Here is a 23758-nt window from a genome sequence, read left to right as displayed (position 1 = left end):
ATTATATACTTTTGAGAAAATAATTGAATTTCTGCAATTATTTGTAACTTTTCCAAAATTCAAATGTTTTCAACTTGAAAAATTCTTCTATAAATCCATTATTATTAATTATTAATTATATATATGTTTTGAAAAATTTAACTAATTTTAGAAGAATTTTAATTAATACATTTTTCAAAAATCTAAGTTCTTTAAACTATCAAATTTATTGAAAACTGAAATTTTATAAAATTTCAATTTGAAACATTTTGAAGTTGATCTATTTATAAAAATTATAAACGCAACTCTTTTAGAATTCAATTTTAATTTTGATCTACTTAAGGAAAATTGTTCATTAAATAATTTCTAAGGAATAATTTTTTTGCTTCTGTTTCTTAAAGAATGAAGTTATTTAAAAATAAATTATTGGTAGAATTAGAAAAAATGAAAGGTTTTGTATTAGAATTTATTTTATTGATGGTAATTTCACAGTTACTATGAGGCAAAGAAAATAGACACCAAAATTCAGAATTTTTTTAAGAATTCTAAAAATTTAATGTCTTCCAGTATACTTTTAATAAAAATCCCCAACTTTTTCCTGAATTCCCGCTTATCTGAAGCAACTAATTAAAGACTTTATTGTAAATAAAAAAAATAGTAATAATTGAACCAATCGTGAAAAAAACTAATGTTCAAGTGCGACATCTAAAAGTTAGAAATATCTTAATTTTAAATTATAGAATGGTTAGTGAAGGCAATATAGCAAAGGGTAGGCTATACATGTGGATATACGAGAAACCTTTGCCATGCTGACTATGCAACTCTACAATGAAGTGTAAGGTAGAAGAGACCTGGATGAAGATCCAAGCATCACAGACAACATTTTCTATACCAACACAAATAGAGGGGAAATAATTGGGGTTAATGTATATAGTATAGCATCAGGCCCTGAATACAACCAAATATAACTAAGCTGGAGATTAGGAAGCGGATTAGAGGAAAATAGACATAGAACCATCTTTAGTTATCCGTCGTTTGTTGGTAAACTTAAGTTTAGAAATAGTCGGAGAACAGAAGATCCGAGGAGGTAGTTCGCTTGAACTAAGCTCTAAACATACCTGTTCAGCCTCCGTAGGTATGCCAACCTGTCTACTGAATGAGAATGTATTGACCATGTACACTCCGCATAGAAGAGCCATGAAAACATACGTATACAACATTCACGATTCCCATCTAATTTTATTCACATTCATTTTTTTCCAAACAATATTTCCAAAGAATTTTTTTTCAAACTTATCAAAAGAAACAATTAGAAAAAAAACTAGAACGATCATTTATATAGAGTGAAAAGGGGTTTTAAATATAGAAAGTATGATTAATCCTCATAGACAGAATAATTAGATGCAGTAGAAATTCTTTTATACAGAATTTTATGATCCAACTATTTTTAAAATATTCCACGATTTCTTTCATGCTTTTCATATATTTATTTAATGTTTATTAATATATATATTTAATGTTTTTCTTGTAAATGTTTCAACGCAAATGTAACGATTATAAAGAGAGAGAATTTCGTGTAATTGAATTTTTAAAAGAAGGAGAAATGTAATTCTTCGTTAGGAGTTTAGTCTACTCTTTAGATATTGGATTTGTTTTGAAGAGAGTCATTATAACTCAGCCTACACTTGTTTCGTTTGGTTTCTCGGCGCCCCTTTCTCACAAGGCAGCAGAATAGTTGAGGAGCATCAACGCAGTTTCAAACTCTACAGGTGGTTTCTCACATATATATATTAAATACCCATACATTCATCGGTCGTTGCATCATCATATTTATAATAATAATAATAGTTTATAATAATATTATTTATAATAATATTATTTATAATAATATTATTTATAATAATATTTTATATATAATAATATTATTTACAATAATAATTTATAATAATAGTTTATTCAATAAATATTATTTATACAGACTTCGCACTCGATAATTAATTTAAAAAAAGTATCAACAAAAAGTTACTTCCAAACTAAGAAAAGGAGTACAAAAAAGTAGCTATCGAAAAATTAAACTTGACAACCAAAAAAACTCATTTTAGACACTTCAGAAAACTGACTAGAATATTCTATTCAATAATTTTTATTTTCCTGACTTTTTCCTAATTTTCATCAAAAATATTTACTTCTTTCTTATATCCTATCACTATAATAAATTGAATTCCTGCAACGAATTTTAATATTCATGAAAGAGTTTAAATATTTATTAAAATAATTTAATTCTTGTGAAGAATTTTGTAAAAAATTTGTAAATAATTGATTTTTTTCGACTTATTTTTATGCAAATTTTAATTTAAATAATTGAATTCCTGAGAAATATTTATTATTCATGAAAAGAATAAGAAAAGAAAAAATATGAAAAGAATCCAAATTCTTACGAAGATTTTTACAAAACATTTTTTAAATAATTAAATTCTGTTTGGAAATATTATGAAAATAGTAGATATATATATTTATTGAAAGTCATTGAATTGCGAAAAGTTTTCCAAAATAATTAAATTTTAACAAAGAATTCTGTTAAAATTCTTGAGAATAATTAAATGTCTTTGTGGCATTTGATTAAATTTTTTTGAAAATAATTGAATTTTTGCGAACGATGTTATTAGAATTTTTTTAAATAATTGAATTCTTGTGATGAATAATGTTATCTGTGCGAATAATTGAATTTTGTAAAGAATTTAATTGAAATTTAATTTAATTGAAAATTGATCACTCAAAATATTTGAATTATTTCACAAAAATTTAATTAAAATTCTATTTAAATTTTAAAATAATTGATTTCTTTCGAATAATAGAATAATTTTATTGAAATATTTGTAAAAAATTGAATTCTTATGAGAAATTCTAATATTTTTGTAAATAATTAAATTCTTCCAAAGAATTTTAGAAAAACATTTCTTTAAACAATTAATTTTTTCGAGGAATTAAAATTAAATTTTTAAGAATTATTTCCTTTTTGAGCAATTCCTGTAAAATTGTATTAAAAATATAATTGAACTTCTGCGATGAATTGAATAGTTGCTAAGAATTTTTTTTTAAATTTTTTAAAAGTAATTGAATTCCTAAGAAGAATTTTATTAATTAAAAAAATAACTGAATTAATGCGAAAAATTTTATTAAAATGTTTAAAATGAATTGAATTTCTGTGAAAAATTTTATTATTTTTGAAAAAAATTAAATTCTTCATAAGAATTTTATAAACATTGTTTTAAATAATTAATGTTTTCGAAATATTATAAATATCATGAAAATTTTATTTTAAATAATTGAATTCTTGCAGAAACCTTTTATTTGCAAAAATAACTGAATTTTTCATCAAAATTCTTTGATGAGTTTTGTTATTTATGAAAATAACTGAATTCTTGCAACGAATTTTATTAAAATATTTAAATAATTGAATTCTTGCGAGGAAAATTTTAATTATTTCTAAAAAAAAAAAATTATGAATTCTTGCAAAGTACATTATTGCATTTCTTTTCAAATAATTGAATTACTGGGGAGAATTTTATAAAAATCTTAATTTGAACAATCGATTTTTTTTGAAGAATTGAGCAATTATTTTGAGCAATTCCTGTAAATATCTATTTAAAAATAATTGAAATCCTGCTATGAATTTTACTTTTTTCTAAAAATAATTGAATAGTTGCAAAGAATTTTATTAAAATTTTTCAAAAATAATTGAATTCCTGAGAAGAATTTTATTATTTGTGAAAGTAATTGAATTAATGACACAAATTTTATTAAAATGTTTAAAAAGAAAGTATTTTGTGGAAAAATTTCTGTGGAAAATTTTGTTAATTTTGAATATAATTGAATTCTTCATAAGAATTTTATAAATATTGTTTTAAATAATTAATTGATTCGAAATGTACAAAATATTATTAAAATTTTATTTTAAATAATTGAATTCTTGTAGTTTTTTGAATAATTGAATTTTTCGATTAATTAATTTAAAAAAGTGTATTAAAAATAATTGAAATTTTTCGACGAGTTTTATTATTTACGAAAATAATTGAATTCTTGCTTAGAATTTTAACAAAAATTTTTTTAAAAAATTGAATTTCCATTAAAATTGTTATTATTAGTGAAAATAATTGAATTATTGTGAAGAATTGTATAAAAAATTTTTTAAATAATTGATGTTTTCGAAATTTTTTTTGCAAATTCTATTCTAAATTAATTGAAATCCTGTGGAAATTTTATTATTTGTGAAAATAATTGAATTTTGGATGTATTTTATCAATTTTTTTTTAAATAATTGAATTCTTTTGCGAAATTTTATGAAAATAATTGAATTTCGAATATTTTTTGAAAATAATTGAATCGTTTTAAAGAATTTGATTATAATTTTTGAGAATAGTTTTTTGATTTCTAGTCACTCTTGCCTGCTTTTGTTGGTGATAAAAGAAGGTTGTTATTTAGAAAGCAATTCGTAATATTTAAAAAATATATTTCAAGAGCAAAATTCGAATATAAATATAATTTCAACTGAAATAAATTCAAATTACATTGAATGCAACAATGAATCATCTTGTGAGTTCGAAAATGTAGCTATTTAATTTATTGAGCTTGTTTCACTGAATGTCGTCCCATTTGGAAACCAGGAAGTTCAGTTTAAGCAAAGCTGCGGTCGATGCTCCGACGCATATATCTCTCTCGTGTTGATGTATTTCCAACGGCAATTTTTTTCCACTTTTGTATATAAATATAGTTTCAATTTCAAGGTTAATTTTATTCAGTTAAATTTCACTTTTTTATCTCTCTCTCTCTCTCTCAAAAAAAAAAAAATTTAAAGTCTTTTTAACTATGCGAAATAATTGCAACCTCTTTCTAATTTACTCATTTTCCTGTTTATATTTATTATAATAATAAAAAAATAAAAACATTCACTTTTGTCATTTTAGCACATTTCGCGTAATGCATACAAGAAGAAAGATCATTTTATAATCTAGATTAAAAAAAAGTGAACCAACTTATTTAAATGACAAGACAATTCATTAACTCGTTTTCTACTATAGAGGATATAATTTGAATAAAAATTCTAGTTTCTAATATGTAATTAATTCCATCCGAATTAAAATCCCAAGCAGGCAAACCAGTTTTTTTTCAAAAAGATAAATGATTCTTAATTGTGAAATTCTTTCACTATTTACATATTCGAGAAATAGAATAATATAAAGAAAAAAGTAAATCCTAAAATTATTCTCAAAAAGAAAAATGTTTACCTAGTATATAAAAATCAAGGGACAAAAACGAATTTTAAAACATCTGATTGATAATAGGAATTTATAAAATAGAATAAAATTGCTTTAATATAGACAAATGGCTTTCAATATAAAAATTAACATTTTAAGACTGATTTACAATCAGTCTTAATAAAAATTTCTAATAAAAATTTTCGTTATTTAAATTATTTATTGAATTATATTAAATATTTTTTGAGAACTAAATTACTATGCAAAATTAGTGGAATCACTAAATACTAAATACTAAATTGAAGACTGAAAATAAATTTTGATTCACTCGATTTCTATATAGTAGACATGTGAGACAAATCTGAAGCATCGTGACCAGTATTTTCTTGGAACTTGAGAAGATTTAAATAAACAAGTGGACACTAGAAAATATATCTAAGAATAGACTTTTTAAAAAATTCACAAAATTTTTTACCATTTCTTTTTCTATTGCGATTTTAGAATAGATTTCTATTCTTAGTTTTAAGATAAGGCAAAAATATAATGTACAATCATAGTAATAAATAAAAATTCAATCTTTAGCTAATAAAACGAAAAATTGAAAAGTTTATGTATTAAAAACTCTCTTGTAAGTTAAATTCTGTTTACCGCGTGAAACTGTTTACAATAAATATTTCAATAAAAAAAAAGGATTTTTCGGAGAAAGTATAACGCGTTCTTTCGAAGGTTGCAGGGTAAATTTAGAATCCGCGTAATTGTATGTAGAACATCAAGATACCGTCAAACAAGATATTTCCTGACACTTCTCTCTGCGACTTGTACTTTTAGACCATATAGCAAAGTCAAAATAAAAATGCAAAAAATTTAATAAATTTCATTTATATGGTAACAATTAAGGATAAATTAAATTTTACTAAATTTGGGCTTCCCACTGATCTGCTAAAACCTACTAATTACTACTTTTTTTATTAGCTACTATATGGACACTTTTTTTTTAAATTTGTGACACTAAAAGCACTTTTTCCTATTTTTGACAATTTTTACAAGTTTAAATTCGCTAATAGTTGAAATAAAGAAATAATTCTTGAAAATTTTAATAAAATTCTTCTTAGAAACAATTAGAAATTTTTTTATAAAATTCTTTGACACAATTCAATTATTTCAAAACATTTTCGAAAATCTTTTGCGAGAATTCAGTCATTTTCACAAATAATGAAATTCAAATATTTTCAATATCCATTATTTTATTTATTTTGATATACAAATTTATATAGGGTAAATGCACTAGTAGTCGGACACTTAAGGATACAATCTTAAATTATGCTTTTTTTCTTGAAATAGCAAATATCTACTGTGTTTATAAGCACATTATTAATTAAAGGAGTTCTTCAGGATTAAAAATCATATAAATTTGTTACAAATAGTTGAGTATTTAATAAAATATAAACATTTTAATAAAAAATTACGAATGCTTTAGTAGTCGGACACTTTTTCCCCTTGTTTCTATAGTCGGACATCTGTCAGATATTTTGAATTTATAAAGTGAAAAAGATAATTTTTTAATTGCTATCGGCTGGAAAATGGAATTAAAGCATATTAGAAGTTATTAATATAATATTTAAACCCTATAAGATTTAATATTTATGATTAATTATCAACAAAACTTTGTGCCACTCATCGCGCTACTCGAAAATGGTTGTATCTATAGTCGGACACCATGATTTTTAAAACATTAAATAAAATATTTCTTGTTTAATTATTTTTGAAAATAACACTATTTTAATAAAATATAAACTTCACACATTCGTCTAGTATACTTTTTAAAGTAATTATCACAATGCATTATTATTTATTTGCCAAAAAACACGGAAGTGTCCGACTACTAGTACTGTCCGACTATACCCGCACTTACCCTATTTTAATAAAATTTCTCAAAAGAATTCAATTATTTATAAAAAAAAATTAATAAAATCCAAAGCAAAAATTCAAATAATACGAATAATAAATTTTTCACAGTAATTCAATATTATGTGAAATAAAGCAAAGGATTTTTTTTTCAAAGAAATCAATTATTTAAATATTCTTTAAAAAGAAATTTATTATTTTCTAAAAATTTGTTTATAGGAATTAAATTATTTTTGAAAATTTCCACAAAATTTTTTAACCTACTTTATACTAATTTTAAAAAATTTAATAAAATTCAAAGTGAAAATTCAATTAATATTATGAATATAATAACTTCTTCAAAGTAATTCAATCGTGTGAAATAAAATTTTCAAGACATTTTTTCGAATGAAATCAATTATTTAAATATTTTAATAAAATTCTTTGTAAAATATTAATTATATTCTAAAATTGTTACAAAATTTGTTTATAAAAGTTAAATTATTATTTTCATAAATAGTGAAATTCATCGAAAAAATTGAATTATTTCAATTTTAATTAATTATTCGAAATATTTGAATTATTCTCTATTAAATTTTTATAAAATGAAAAAAGGAATTCAATTATTTAAAAACATTTAATAAAATTCGTTACAAAAATTCAATTATTTTCATGAATAATAAAATTCATTGCAGAAATTCAATTATTTAAAAGAAAAATAAAATTCTTTACAGAATTTAAATTATTTTGAATACAATTTAAAATAGATTCCTCGAAAAATGTAATTATTTTCTAAACTTTTATGAATATTCTTCGAATGAAATGAATTATTTTCAAAAATTTTGATTAAATTCTTTTCTAGTTTTCAATTTTAAGAAACAATTGGTTATTCTATCAATTATTGATTTTTGTATTTAAACAATTGCATTCTTATTGTAGAATTTTTGAATAAGAATTGATTTAAAATTAAATTACAGTTAAAATTTTAGAATATAATAATTGAATATTAAATGCATTATAATATGAATTTTTATAGAAATTTCTATAAATTTAAAAAAGGTTTTACATTAATGAATTGAACATTTGTCAAATTTAACTGAAATAAATTTTATGTTTTAAAAAAATAAATTTTCTTACTTTTAAAAATTATTTTGAAATATAATCGAATTTTTGAAGAATGCTAAAATTTCTAAAATTTCTAATCAAAAGTTTGGAATATAAGTGAAGTTTAGAAAAATTTAGAATTGAAGTTATTACCAGGAAAAAAAACATTTTTGATGGTAATCAGGAAAATGTCAGAGAAATACAGAATGAAATTTTTATGAATTTTGTGAATCGTCTAAAATAACTTTTTTAGTAGCGAAATTTAATTTTTCGATAGTAGCTACATTTTGACTACTTTTTTCATTCTTAATGCTACTTTTTGATACTTTTTTCAGTCTTAATGCTACGTTTTGCTACTTTTTTAAAACAAATTATTGAGTGCAAAGCCTGTAAATTTTTTAAATTAATACTAATGGGTACAGTAAAATTTAATAAATTAGTATAGTTAAATTTTTTTACCTATATCCTATATTAATATTATTCTAATTTCTATAAATAAGCATAGATTTATCAATTCATGGTTTACGTTTACTATATTATTAATTAGTCAAAAATTAGAAATATAAAAAATAATATTAAAAAAAATAGAAATCCATTAGAACATTTATTTTGTTTAGAAAGGAAAAATAAAAAAAAACCGATTCACATTTAAGTTTGAGTGAACAGTTAAAACGATGTGTAAATAAACTCTGATTTCAACACACAACTTCCTTCCTCTCAATCAAATGTTGTTAAACCCTCATCAATATAGCTAACAAACGAAAGTTTTCCTTGTTATAAAGCCATTTAATATAAAAAAAACAATTAAAAACTTACAAAAAAAAATGAAAAGAATAATTAACATATAGAAAATGTTACCATTTTTCAAAAAAAAAAATTAACTTTTAAAAAATTGTATGTAAAAGAGAATTCTCGTGATTAACATTTTTAAGACGGTAATTAGATACTTTTGACAGCTTTTGATGAAGGTATGTGGTAATTCAGATTTTGAAAACATTCTAGAGCATGGCTAATAAAAAAAATGATTCTAAAATTGAAGAAGAATGCACGTATACAATTTGAAATTAAAATCTTTCATAATATAAAGAGAATAATTATCGAAATAAATTATCTTAATTATAGTTTTTTCAAATTTTCGACTAGGAATAATGTTTCTTATTGTATACAAAAAGAATGGACAATGTGGAATAATAAATATTGTAGACCTTATTTATACAATGTAGAAATGATAAATTTTGAACTATGGCAAAAATCTAGAAATATTTATTTATTTCAACATTTATCCAGAAAACCATATGATAGAAATTTTATGGGTTTAAAATATTTTTGTATATAAATATTTTTATATATAATAATAATAATTAATATTTTTGTATGTAAATATTTTTTTAAATATTTTTTTTTATGACCATAGTCAAAATATAAAAATTTTGAGAGTTTAAAGTTTAAACTATTTTTTCCTTTGCCCATGGTTCGTTAAATTAGTATATAAAAATATTGATGTCGCGTCGTTTTATGAATACAATGAAAATAATAAAAAGGGGAGATTTGCCCATGACAGTAGAGCGAAGGATGTGACATTGAACTTAACAAGTTAATAACCATTATTCATCTGGTTTTTGAACAAGAATTTGTTTCCTAATTCCTTAAAGTTCGAACCGTTTTTTGTAAATTTATTTTTTATTTTAGAACCTGATTAAATATATTAAATTTTTTAAAAATACAGAACCTTATTTAAAATTATTCTTTTTTTTTTGTCAATTTTATTTTTCACTCACCAATTAGACAAACTGCTACTATAATTAATTTAATTGCAGTTCTCTTCATTTTCGACTGTCCTTGGTTTTCGTGTTTTGTTACAGGAAATAGCATAACAGGAAGGCCACAAAGTGTTGGCTTCCAAAGGTCAGTTCGCGAGAGTGTCACTTCACTAAACCATGGAAGGGATTATACCACTTCTGAAAATCACTTTCCCGACACGAATCACCCTTATATTTTTAGATTTCCATTTTCACTATATACTATGCACAATATTCTGCCAAAAAATCGCGAGGATAATTTCCGGAAAAGTTTATTTAAATATCAGGAGTAATCAAAAATGCCTTTCATAATCCATTTACCTACTTGTAATTTTAATTTACTTTTTAATTTAGGTACTAATTTTTATTTTATATTGAAAATTTTTAATTTCCACCAGATGAGTTTATGGAAAAAATTCTGGAGAGACAGAAATTAATTTTAGTTGAAACTATGACATTAAATAAGAACTAATTTAAATTTAAATTATTCAACTAATATTCAAAGCTCTTCTAAAATTATTGTTTTATTATTTCAACACTTTTTATTAAGAATTTAATTTCAACAATTAAATTATTCAACTAATATTTAAATCTCTTCTAAAATTATTGTTTTATTATTTCAACACTTTTTATTAAGAATTTAATTTCAAATTACATGTAAAAGTAAATTTTGTATTTTGTAAATATTTTTGAAATATTGTTCCTTTTAATTCCTTATTCAAAATTAAATTAAATTTTATTTGTGTAAAGAATCATTTTTTAATTTTAATTTTTTTTTTTAATTTACTTTTAATTTACTTTCCCATCGAGGAAGTATTTTAATTTTCCTTACTTGTATTTTAATTTCTCATTTATTTTTCCATTTCTTTTCACATTTTGATTTTAATTACATTTTTTCGATAAAAAATAGATTTTTTAAAAATAATTAGTAAAAATGATAATAAAAGGGGGGAAACAATTTAATTTGAGGATTAAACAATTTTTTTCAATTATCACTTGAGGAAAGGTATTCGCGAGGGAAAGAAGAGCGCGTTACGAGTGCTTCGCGAGATCGGACATATCTGGTCTATGGCTTAGTGTCTGACACTCGTTAAAGTAGACATTCACAACTTTCTGCGTTCACCACAGTCACAAATCAGGCGTCCCTCTTCATTCCATGTGTCCCACGTGTCTCATATCTTCAAAACTCTTTGCTCTTCTTCGGCTTCCTCCACCTCAAGAATATTCTTCCCCTTCTATTTTATACAGTTAAATGCACAATGATATTTTTACACGTCCACTAACCGCATAAATATTTTTCACTCGAGAAAAATATTTCGAATCAGAAAAAAAAGCAATTGCATACATTTTCTTTTCATTCCCTACAATTCGGAAAAAAAAAATTTTTTTTCTTTTCATTACCTACAATTCGGAAAATATTTTTTTTCCTTTTCATTCCCTACAAAAAAAAATGATTTATTTTCATTCCCTGAAATTCGAAAAATACTTGAAGTAGAAAAGATTAAAAAAGAATTATAAAAAATCATGAATAGAAAAAAAAACCAGAAAGGCAGAAAAATATTCTGAATATCAAGGTTGGATGAAAAGCACTAAAAGTAATATATTATCAATATTTATTTAATTCACTCATGACAGTGTAATAATCACATAATATTAAAAGTAACCCAATTATTGCTACGGCATATATTCATATTTACAAGTGAAATAGTTCGTCGCACGAGTCATTATGGTATTAATTAGAAAAATCAAAAATTTTCCTCACAATTTAAATCCGTAATAAATTCAAATTTTTCATCTCTTCTAAAAAAATTTTTAGAAAACAAGAATAAACATCGCTTTCGAATTCTTTTTTTTCCAATCGAAAAATCCATGTTTCTTCCAGTTTTCTTTTTTTGAAACAGAAATACGTGTAATTTCCCAATTTACGGTTAAATGTTACCCATAATTCCGTTTTACATTAATCGTGGAAAATAAAATACTTTAATTAACAATAAATTATTAAATATCTATTCACAGGAGTATGTATAAGTTGTCTAAAAATTAGAATATAATCCTCGTCTCTTTCACGATCAAAGTTTACAATTTTTCGTCGTCGTCGTTTATCGCATAGACTAAATTTTACTTTATTGTAATATTTATTTAACAGATTGTTTTACAAAATTTTTTATTTAATTTACTCGGATTTTACTCTCTGGTTATGATTAAAAAATCTTAAATTTACTTTATGCTCGAAGGTGATGCGTCATTTAATTAAAATTCTTGAGTTCTTTTTACTATAAACACTCAGGTTTTTTTTTTTACTTTTATTCAAAAAAGATTGCAAATACAATTCCTTTAATTATTTAACAGAAATTTATTTTTTCGAAACAAAAAAATGATTTAAATTGAATAATTAAATTCAATTTGTGGTGTTATTTTCCAATCATTGATTTAAAATTGTTTCTTCATTCAGAAGAAAGCAGATTTAAAATAAAATTTTTAAATTGTTGAGAAAAAGATTTAACTTGGTTTTTTAGATAAAATTTGAATAAAAAAAATTACAAGAATCTCAATATCTGAAAAATTGTGTAAAAACCAATTTTTTGTTTGCGAAATATTTTGTTTTGTTAATTTGACAATTTTTTTGCTAAAACTATTGCAAAATTGATACAGTTCCCTTGGTGAAAAAGTAAATTTTTTCTAACGAGAATTAATAACAAAAAAAAATATTTTCGTGAATATTCTCCTTCATCCACTGTAACTAATAACAAATTATTTATATATTAAGTAATTCACAGGCCCTAAGTCGCTGTTAATTTGCTTTTTCCGTTACAGATTGTTATCAAAGTTTTTGCGATAACTGTTTATTTTTCTAACAGTACACGCGTTTATAAAATAAACAAACTATGTGCACTTTAATTATATCTCTTTTCTCTCATCTCCCAGTCTTTAAAAACCTTTCAATCACTAATAAAGAAATGCGTTAAATGGAAACTAAAATAAATTGTACAAAACAAACAAAAAATGTAACTAAATAAATAAAAGATCTTCCCTGATGGAAAATTTTTTTTAGTGTAAAATTACAAATTTTTACATTTCAAAATGTAAACTGTACAATCGAAAAAAAGCAACAAAATTGAAATTTTATGTAATAGTGAAGAAATTTGATATTAATGTCATTTCAACTTGACGCATTTCTCATGGATTTTATCGCCTGAAATATAGTCAAGGCTTATCGTGTACATTTTTCGCTAAATCTCATATATAGAATATGACTTTCTTTAAATTTTTTTTTATATACAACTCTATTTGCATGACATACTTCACTGATTATTTACGTGTGCTACATTATTACATAAAAAAAACAAACACTCACTCTTTCGTTATACAAGAAAAAACTCGCATTTTTACATTTTCCACTCTAAACAGTTAAAAAAAGAAAAAAACTAAAAAAAAACTACTTTTTTAGAGAAACGAACAATTTTTTTGACATTGTCTAAAACATTATTAGTTTCAAGGCAGTCCTTCGTAGCGTAAATCATATACTTTCATTTTTTTTTTTTTTTGGTTGGAAGACAGACAAACAAATTATTTCAATGATTCGAAACATTTGCTTCATTGCAAATGCAAAATTCTTCTAAATTAAAATGCGGCAAACGGATAAAAGTAAGAAATTCAAATTATTCTACTATTAAATATTTTTTTATAATAAAAAATTTTTAATTAAAAAACATTTCATTTGTTTTCTATTAAAATATTCTTACGCTTTTTTTTTTGCGTAAAAATAAATGCAGTAAATAATGTCAATTTTTAGATCGAAAAAAATATCGATATTTTTCTTAAGGTAAAAAAAAAGACAAACACAAACACACTTAAGAACACACCTGAAAAGAATTTTTCTTTTTTTTTACAAATAATTTCATCATTGGTAATAGAAAAAGAGTGACAATAAAACACTCACACACAGTTGCAACTTTTTTTTTTCTCTTTCTCGCTATTTACAATGCAGACTTAAATATCGACCTTTTTATTATTTTTTTTCTCTACTTTTTAGTAAGTAGTTTATTGGTTATTCTGCCAGAATAATTAGTACATCTGGCATTGTTTGTCTATTAGGTCGGTTTTTTTTTCTCTTCATTGACTAATAAACTCCAGTATTGAAGACTCATTTATCTAATTTGAGATAACTGAGTGTTTTTTTCTTTCAAATTCCACATTTTTTTTTCTTCAGGAATTATGAATAATCGCAGATTATGTCTGGAGATTTTTTTTTCTTTTAATCAAACTTGTAATTGTTGCTATCGAGATGGGTCTATTTTTTTGTTGTTTATAAAGATGAATGTGAACGATAATAAGGATTTCCTCTGATGGGAAGAATGTGAGCTTCAGAGTTGAAAACCCAATCGTCCAGGCTTATTAATGAGTCATCGCTGAAGAGTAGATAGAGGTACTGGAAAAAAAATACCAAGTTATTAGGGCTAACAAATATTTTTAAAAAACAGTGTTGACACAAAAATTTAATTTTGTTTTTCTCTGCCTTTCCCTGATTTCCAGACAAAATCTTAACTTTTTCTTTGATCGTAAAGAATATTTTGATTCAATCTAAAAATTATTAGATACTCAAAAAAATGTTTAATAAAAATTATTTAACATAATTGAATTTCTGCGAAGAATTTTATTACTTTTGAAAATAATTAAATTATTGCAACGAATTTTATTCAAGTTTATAAAAATAATTAAATTTCTGTGATAATTGAATTCTTGCGACGAATTTTAAAAAAGTCTTTTGAAATCATTAATGTTTGTTTTTAAATTTTCTGACCTTTTGTATTTTAAATTTTTAAATAATTGAATTCATGTGAAAATTTTATTATTTATGAAAATAATTGAATTATTTCGAAAATATTTATTAAAAATTTTGTAAATAATTGAATTCCTTTGGAATTTTTCGAAAATTTTGGAAAATTCTGAAACAATTAAATTTCTGCGATGAATTTTCATAACTTTTTAAAATAATTGATTTTCTGCAATCATTTGAAACTTTTCCAAAATTCAATTTTTTTTAGCATTAAAAATAATTGAAATTCTGCGATGAGTTTTATTAGTTATGAAAATAATAGAATTTTTACGACGAATTTTATTAAAATTTTTAAAAATAATTTAATTCTTTTGACAAATTTTAATAATTTTTTTTAAGAATAATTACATTTTGCGAGGAATTACAAAAATAATTGAATTATTGCAAAGAATTTCATAAAAAAATGATAAATAATTGATTTTTTTAGAAAAAAGTTTTGCAAATTCTATTTTTAATAATTGAATTCCACGGAAACTTTTGTAATTTATAAAAATAATTTTTTAAAAATAATTCAATTCTTTTAGGAAATTTTATTTAAATAGTATAGATATTGAAAATTATTGAATTGTGCAAAATTTTTAAAAAATAATTGAAATTTTGACAAGAATTTTATTGAGATTTTTGAAAATAATTTAATTTTGTCGAAGAATTTTGTTTATTATAAAAATAATTAAATTTTTGAAAAGAATTTTTAAAAATTTATGAAAATAATCGAATTTCTAAAAAGAATTTTAATATTTATGAAAATAATTGAATTCGTGTAAAGTATTATAATATTTATAAAAATAATTGAATTATTGCAAAGGAATTTTATAAAAAAAATGTTAAATAATTGTTTTTTTTAAATTCTGCAAATTCTATTTTCAATACCTAATTGAATTCCAGGGAAACTTTTGTAATTTACAAAAATAATTTAAAAAAAAAATTGAATTCTTTTGGAAAATTTTATTAAAATTAGTAGTTATTGAAAAATATTTAAATGAGGAAATTTTTTTTAAATAATTGTAATTTTGACAAGAATTTTATTGAAATTTTTGAAAATAATTGAATTTCTGCCAAGATTTTTATTATTTATAAACATAATTGAAATTTTGACGAGAATTTAAAAATTTTTTTTTTATAAATTTCTTCGCAATAATTCAATTATTTTGAACATAATTGAACTTTTGCGAAGAATTTTATTGCTTTTGAAAATAATTGTATTTCTGCAATTTTATTTGTAACTTCACCAAAATTTAAGTTTTTTGGTATTTTTAACTAAGATTTGTCTATAAATCCATTATTTTCAATAATTAATTAAATATATATATACCTATATATTAAAAAATTTAACTAATTTCAGAAGAATTTGAATTATTAAAAATTTTCAAAAACTTAAATTCTTTAAAATTTCTAATTCATTCAAAATTGAAGTTTTATAAAATTTCAAATTGAAACCTTTTGAAGTTCAAATTATTCATTTAATAATTTCTAAGTAGTAGTTTTATTCTAGTTCCTCAAGACTTAAGTTATTTAAAAAGAAATTATTTTCAGATATAGAAAAAAATATAAATTTGAAGATTTTGTAATTTGTATTATAATTCGTGGTAATTTTCTTGTTTATGAGGTAAACGAAAAAGACTCGAAAATACAGAATTTTGTTATGAATTAAAAAAATTTTTTTTTTCTAGTACTTTTAATAAAAATCCCTGATTTTTTCATGATTTTTCTGACTTGTGGCAATCATGAAAAAACAATTTTTACTTCCTGGTAAAAATTATTTTTTCATAATACCCAAATAGAAGAAAAAAATACTAAATTGGTTTTTACGACTAAAGAATTCTATTGTTGAAATTTTCCTAGTAAGAGAGAACTTTCTGGAGTTTAATTAAAATTCAGAATATTCGTGTAATTTATTATTTTGCAATACCTTGAGGGTTTCGGCAAAGAAATAACTTTGCTGGACGTCGTCTTTCTGTGAATCCACCGAGTAAACGTTATGAAGACCCGTGAATCCTCCAGGGACTCGACAATGTTTTTCCAGTGCTTGAACAGCTTCCCATCCCCATTCTCTATATTTCTGATCCTTTGTCAAACGCCACATTATAAAGTACGATTCAAATGTCTGAAAAAAAGGAGAAACAACGTTGAAAAAAAAACTTATTATAAAAGAAAGTGTTACCTTCGCGCACTAATTGCGAAAACGTTTATTTAACAATTAGAATTTTCTTTAGAATGACACGAAATCGTCTACTAATTAAAGTGAAAACTAAAGTTGAAACTAAAGTTGAAGCAAGAGGTAAAGATGTAATAATGGAGTGAATGAAAAAAAGAAAAAGTGATAAAGTACTTCAATTAGAAGATGCTCGACAATTTTCTCTTTTATTCCCGTTCAAGTAAATGTGATGAAATTGGTTTATAATTACTCTTATTATTTATTTAATATCCAGATAATTTATCGTTCTATTTAGTTACTCATTAACAATTAATTAAAAAAAAATTAATTAAGAAAAATTAAGAAAAATTATCATTACTCATTAATAAGAAAAATTGTCCTTTTCTCGAAAAACTTACCTCTGGTCGTAAAATGTAATATTTTTCACCACTCTTCAAACTTCTCGCTTCGTTGCCTTCAATAAAATGAAAAGCTTCAGGACCTAATTTTGTAGCAGTGCGATCATACGATTCGTGGCATGTATTCGTCAAACCTTCGGCAATTTCCATGTGTCTCTTCCCCCTCACTTCTGAGTACTTCTTTTGAGTTTTCGCGCCCAATGCAAACATTCCACCTGAAATTAATTGACAATTAGGAAAAATGAAAAAAAAAAATTTTTTATTTACATTTACCAATGAAATTAAAATAGAATATAAAAAAATGGAAAAAATATTTTTAATTACAATCGATTTATTATGGGAACATTACCGGCAAAACAAGCAAGATGACCCATTTTTCTGTCCACACGATCGTATTTCAAATCAGAAACGTAAATTAATCCTCCGGGGGATTTGAAAACCATATTCTCATCGATGGCATCCATGGCTTCGTCGTACATTTCTCTAGCTTCTGTGTCCTTTTTGCCTGATTGAATCCAAGCCTTTAGAAGATACTCGTAGAAGCTGTCTCCCAATCCTCCCAAAGACATGTGATCTGAAATAAAGAAAAAAATTATACTCATTAGCTATTCATTTATTATTTTATTTCTTTAAATTTCTCTTAATTTCAATTTTATTCATTTCTATCAGTAGAACAAGTCAGTTTTGGTCAGACGAACCAAAAATGCAATTTTTAAATTTGTATGAATAGTAAAAACCAAAAAATTGTAATTTTTATCAGTAGTAACCGTCGAGTTTAGTCAGACAAATCATTTGAATTCTTTTAAAAATGTGTATCAGTAGTGCAAGTCAGTTTTGGTCAGACGAACAAAGATACAACATTTTAATCGGTATTAGCAGTAGAAAGCAAATAATTGTAATTTTTTGGTAATAGTAATTTTGATTCTAGTCAGACAAATCATTTTAATCATTTGAATATTTTTGAAAATTTATATCAGTAGTACAAGTCATTTTTAGTCAGACAAACCAATATGCAGTATTTTAATCTTCATCGGTAGTGTAAACAAAAATATTCTTATTTTCTATAATTAGCAACGTCAATTTTAGTCAGACATACAGTTTACTTTTTTTTAAATTTCTATCAGTAGTATAAGTCATTTTTGGTCAGACAAACAAAGATACAGAATTTTAATCGGTATTATTAGTAGTAGAAACAAATTTTTTAATTGACTATTAGTAGTAACTTAAATTTTTAGAGAGTCAAATTATTTGGATTTCTTTTAATTTCTATCAGTAGTACAAGTCGTTTTTAGTCAGACGAACCAATATGAATTTTTGAAATCTGTATTAGTAGGAGAAGTCAATGAATTTTAATTTTCTGTCAGTAGTAACGTAGATTTTAGTCAGACAAATCATTTCACTTTTTTAAAAAATTTTATCAGTAGTACAAGTCATTTTTAGTCAGACGACCAAGTTTGAAATAGTTTAATCTGCATAAGTAGTAGAAACAAAAGTTTTTTAAATTTTTAATCAGTAGTTATTTAAATACTAGTCAGACCAATCATTTGTATTTCTTTTAATTTTTATCAGTGGTGCAAGCAGTTTTGGTCAGACGAACCAATATGAAACATTTTTATTTGTATACCAGTAGTCAGGCTTCTCACTCAATAATTTGTTTTAAAAAAGTAGCAAAAAGTATCTTTAAGACTAAAAAAGTATCAAAAAGTAGCATAAGGACTGAAAAAAGAATAAAAAAGTAGCAAAGACTGAAAAAGTATAGTAAAAAAGTAGCTGCTATGGAAAAATTAAATTTGGTTACTAAAAACCTTATTTTAGACGATTCACAAAATTCATAAAAATTTCATTCTGTATTTCTCTGACATTTTCCTGGTTACCATCAAAAATGTTTTTTTTTCCTGGTAATAACTTCAATTCAAAATTCTTCTAAACTTCAATTAATTTCCAAACTTCTAATTAGAAATTTTAGAATTCTTCAAAAATTCGATTATATTTCAAAATAATTTTTAAAAATAAGAAAATTAATTTTTTTAAAACATAAAATTTATTTCAATTAAATTTCACAAAATTTTCCATTAATTAATGTAAGACTTTTTTCAAATTTATCACAGTTTCTATAAAAATTCATATTATAACGCATTTAATATTCAATTATTATATTCTTCAATTTTAACTGTAATTTATTTTTAAATCAATTCTTATTCAAAAATTCTACATACATTCAATCATTTAAATACAAAAATCAATAATTGATGGCAAAACTAATTGATTCTTACAACTGAAAACTAAAAAAGAATTTTATCAAAATTTTTAAAAATAATTCATTTCTTTCGAAGAATATTCATAAAACTTTAGAAAATAATTACATTTTTCGATGAATTTATTTCAAACTGTATTCAAAATAATTCAAATTCTGTAAAAAAATTTATTTTCTTTTAAATAATTGAATTTCTACAACGAATTTTATTATTTATGAAAATAATTGAATTCTTGTAACGAATTTAATTAAATTTTTTTAAATAATTGGATTCTTTTTTTCATTTTGTAAAAATTTAAAAGAATAATTCAAATCTTTCGAATAACTTAATTAAAATTGGATTAAAAATAATTAAAATTTTTTCGATGAATTTTATTATTTATAAAAATAATTATTTAACTATAAAGAAATTTTGTCAAAATTTTACAATATAATTAATTTTTTTACAAAGAATTTTATTAAAATATTTAAATAATTGATTTCTTTTGAAAAAATTTCTTGAAAATTGTATTTCACACAATTGAATTACTTTGAAAATTTTATTATATTTATGATATTATTTGAATTTCCGCTTTGAATTTTATTAAACTTTTGAAAATAAGTAAAGTAGTTTAAAAAATTTTGTAGGAATTTTCGAAAATAATTAAAAAATTTCAAATAATTGAATTGCTCTGAAGAATTTTATTATTTATGGAAATAATTTAATTCTTTCGAGAAATTTTATAAAATTTGTGTAAAAGTAATTTAATTCTTGCGATGAATTTTAATAATTTATGAAAATAATTGAATTCTCGTAACGAATTTTATTACAATTTTTAAAAATAATTTTGATTCGTTTTCTGTCTCAATTTGATTTCCTTAGAAGAACTACAAGAACTCTTTATTAAGCTTGATTAAATCTAAAGAATTTAAAAAAAATTTCAATAACAACACTAAGGTGCCTCTTTTAGACACAATTTCTCCAATTAACTTTATATGAAACATAAAAATACTAAAAGCAATATTTCTTTTCGAAAAATTTAGTATGTATATTCAAAGGACAGTGAGTAAATTATGGGTTTTGCAAAAAAGAAAAAGAATAAAAAAAAATTGACCTTCCGTGTCGTGACCTGCCTCAACGATAAATTTCAGAGCGATTACAGAGGCGAATTGTTACTGCTAATTTATTCAGCTACCGAATAAATAAGAACGCTGTGGCTCCACATATACTATGACTACAAGAATGTCTCTTCCTCTTTGTACTTTTTGCTTCTTATTCCTTCTCCTCTTTAATTTCATTTGACCTAAATTATTCCAAATTATTCGCTTTCCGCATTTTTATTAAAGCTTAAAATTTATCACACAAATGAGATACAATCTACTATATATATACTATATACAATATTTTCACAATTATTGGGTAAATTATTGACAATATTAATGAACTCCATGATTAACTGAATTGCAATCAGTAATCTCCATTAATTATATAATTACAATTTTGATTCATTTAAATCGAAAATAAATGACATGAAAATTAAATTTCACAAAATGTATTTTATTTATATGAAAAAGTTTCATTGTTTAAATATAGAGAAAAATTAATGACTCTTCTTTTATATTCGATTAATAAAGATAAATTTTTGTTTCATTAAAATATTTCAATTCGTACTATCGAAGATTATATTCGGGATGTTTTCACCTTTGAAGTTTATAACATATTTATCTTCCTCAACAATAAACCTGCGTTTTCAATATTGCTCGCTGAATATTTTAACAAAATGTGTACAACGCAAAGAATTTAAATTAAATTCCAATGCTCAGACGCGAAAAATGCTGGTGAAATTGGAAGTTTGCCAGGTAAGATGCAGAGAGATATATATTTCATTTCATGTCGACTCAAGTACCAATATCACGTAAAGTTGAAAACTTTATTAAAAACTTTGTCAGCGGATGATGGATAAATATTGCGGTTCAGAAAAATGTAACCTTTATTTACTGTACAGAATTTCTTTCAATATCGTTCAATTTTTTTTTCCCCCTCATTTTTCTCATTGCAAGAAACGCAACTCTGGAGTTCAAGAAATCACTTAAATTGTAAAGCAAATTTTTTTCTTTTATAACTTGTACAATAAAAATAAATTATTATTATTGGAAATTCTCTTTTACATTGTCAAAAAATTCATTGATTTTTGATTTCATCTAATTTTTTTTATCGATTTGTTTATAGTTCCAATCAGAAAAGTTGAGAATTTTTTTTCTCCATTTTATTTTATTTTATCGATTAATAAATTTAAAACTAGCAAATTTGAACTTTTTTTTTGCAAAAATTCAATTATTTTCAACAAAATTTAAATAAAATTTCACGAAAGAATTCAATTATTTTCTAAAATTTTCATAAATATTTCGAAACAAAAATTCAATTACTTTTTAATTTTAATACAATTTTTGGAAAGATTACAATTTTTTCTAAAATTTTAACAAATCCTTCAAAACAATTAATTTATTTTTAATAAGTAGTAAAATTTATCACAAGAATTAAATTTTTTCTTATAAATAATAAAATTCTTCGCATAAATTCAATTATTTTTAATACAATTTTAATAAACAACAATAATCGAATATTTAATTATAATTACTAACAGACACAATTATTTTAAAAGTTAAGAAAAATTAATTTAATTAATTAATTATAATTCAATTATTTTTAAAATTTTTAATTAAAATTATTCAAAAAACTACCAAATTTTCATTATTTTAAAATGAAAATAAAGAAATTCTTCAAAAGCCTTTAATTATTTACAAAAACTCTAATAAAATTGTTTAATAAATTTTAATTTTTCATCAATAATTTTAATAAAATTTTTAATAGTAAAATTATTAATTACAATTGTTAACTAAATCGATTAAATGCAATAAATTAGAGAAATTCTTTGAAAGAATTCAATTATTTTCAATATTTTAATAAAATTCCTTGAATGAATTAAATCGTTTCAAAAAATTGTATAATAATTAAGAAACACGATTATAAAAATGATTTTAAAAACTTAAAAGAAATTGTTCGTAAAATTCAATTAATTTTAAAATTTTCAATTCAAATTATTTAAAAAAAGTCCAATATTTAAAAAAAATTCAAAGAAATTTCTCGAATAAAATTTTATTCAAATTTTCAAATAATTTAATAAAATTCTTCGAAAGAATTCAATTATTTTCTATAAAATATCAAAAAAAAATTTAATTCTGTTCTTAAAACGTTAAAAAAAATTTTAAAAGAATTCAATTATATTCTAAAATTTTAATAAATCTTTCGAAACAAAAATGCAATTACTTTTTAATTTTTAATACAATTTTTCGAAAGAATCCAATTATTTTCTAAAATTTTAACGAATCCTTTAAAACAATTCTAATATTTTTAATAAGTAGTCAAACTCAACGCAAGAATTACATTTTTTCATATAAATAATAAAATTCTTCTGAAGAATTCAATTATTTTCAATTCAATTTTAATAAACTTTAATAATCCAATTTTTAATTATAATTATTAACAGACACGATTATTTGAAAAAAAATTCTTTGTTTAATTCAATTATTTTCAAAATTTTCAATTAAAATTATTTAAAAAACTACATTATTTAAAAAAAATAACTTAAAGAAAATCTTCAAAAGCATAGTTCAATTATTTACAAAAACTCTAAAAAACTTCTTTAAAAGACTTTAATTTCCAATCAATAATTTCAATAAAATTTTAATAGTAAAATTATTCATTACATTTAATAACTGAATCAATTATATTTAATAAATTAAAGAAAATTTAATTATTTTCTAAAAATTTCAATAAAATTTAATAATTAAATATCTAATTATTAAGAAACACGATTTAAACACGATTTAAAAACGATTTAAAAAACTTAAAAGAAATTGTTTGTGAAATTCAATTACTTTCAAAATTTTCAATTATAATTCTTTAAAAAAACTGCAATACTTTTTTTAAAGAATTCAATTAGGTATTTTCATAAATATAATAAAATTCTTCAAAGAAATTCAATTAATCTCAAATTTTTTGATAAAATTCTTTGCAATCTAGGCGGGAATTTTATTTTATTTATTTATTTGT

The 23758-nt window shown here is 22.2% G+C and overlaps 2 protein-coding genes across 9 annotated transcripts in view; both read right to left on the bottom strand.

Moving 5' to 3' along the window:
- LOC122503426 (xaa-Pro aminopeptidase 1-like) overlaps window positions 1-10890 on the bottom strand; it is a 75791-nt gene extending 64901 nt beyond the window's left edge. The window contains exons 1-2 of one of the 2 annotated variants that reach the window (XM_043613959.1): window positions 10854-10890; window positions 10001-10257 (exon numbers count right to left, since the gene is read on the bottom strand). In XM_043613959.1, the coding sequence (XP_043469894.1) occupies window positions 10001-10094 (94 nt within the window). In that variant the 5' untranslated portion in view covers window positions 10095-10257; window positions 10854-10890. Of the gene's footprint in view, window positions 1-10000; window positions 10419-10853 lie in introns of those variants that run through there. The other variant, XM_043613960.1, reaches the window with a different exon arrangement.
- A 1969-nt stretch (window positions 10891-12859) lies between these two features.
- Window positions 12860-23758, bottom strand: part of LOC122503429 (mannosyl-oligosaccharide 1,2-alpha-mannosidase IA) — a 444579-nt gene continuing 433680 nt past the window's right edge. For all 7 annotated transcript variants that reach the window (XM_043613963.1, XM_043613965.1, XM_043613967.1 and 4 more), the window contains 4 exons: window positions 17761-17985; window positions 17412-17626; window positions 16768-16962; window positions 12860-14450 (listed from right to left, as the gene is read on the bottom strand). In XM_043613963.1, the coding sequence (XP_043469898.1) occupies window positions 14328-14450; window positions 16768-16962; window positions 17412-17626; window positions 17761-17985 (758 nt within the window). In that variant the 3' untranslated portion in view covers window positions 12860-14327. The remainder of the gene's footprint in view (window positions 14451-16767; window positions 16963-17411; window positions 17627-17760; window positions 17986-23758) is intronic.

This window comes from Leptopilina heterotoma, unplaced genomic scaffold (genome assembly GCF_015476425.1).
Source record: "Leptopilina heterotoma isolate Lh14 unplaced genomic scaffold, ASM1547642v1 Lhet_261, whole genome shotgun sequence".
Classification (NCBI taxonomy): Eukaryota; Metazoa; Arthropoda; class Insecta; order Hymenoptera; family Figitidae; genus Leptopilina; species Leptopilina heterotoma.
The sequence above is the reverse complement of the archived record's forward strand: the minus strand, read 5'-3'. Positions and strand labels throughout refer to the sequence as shown.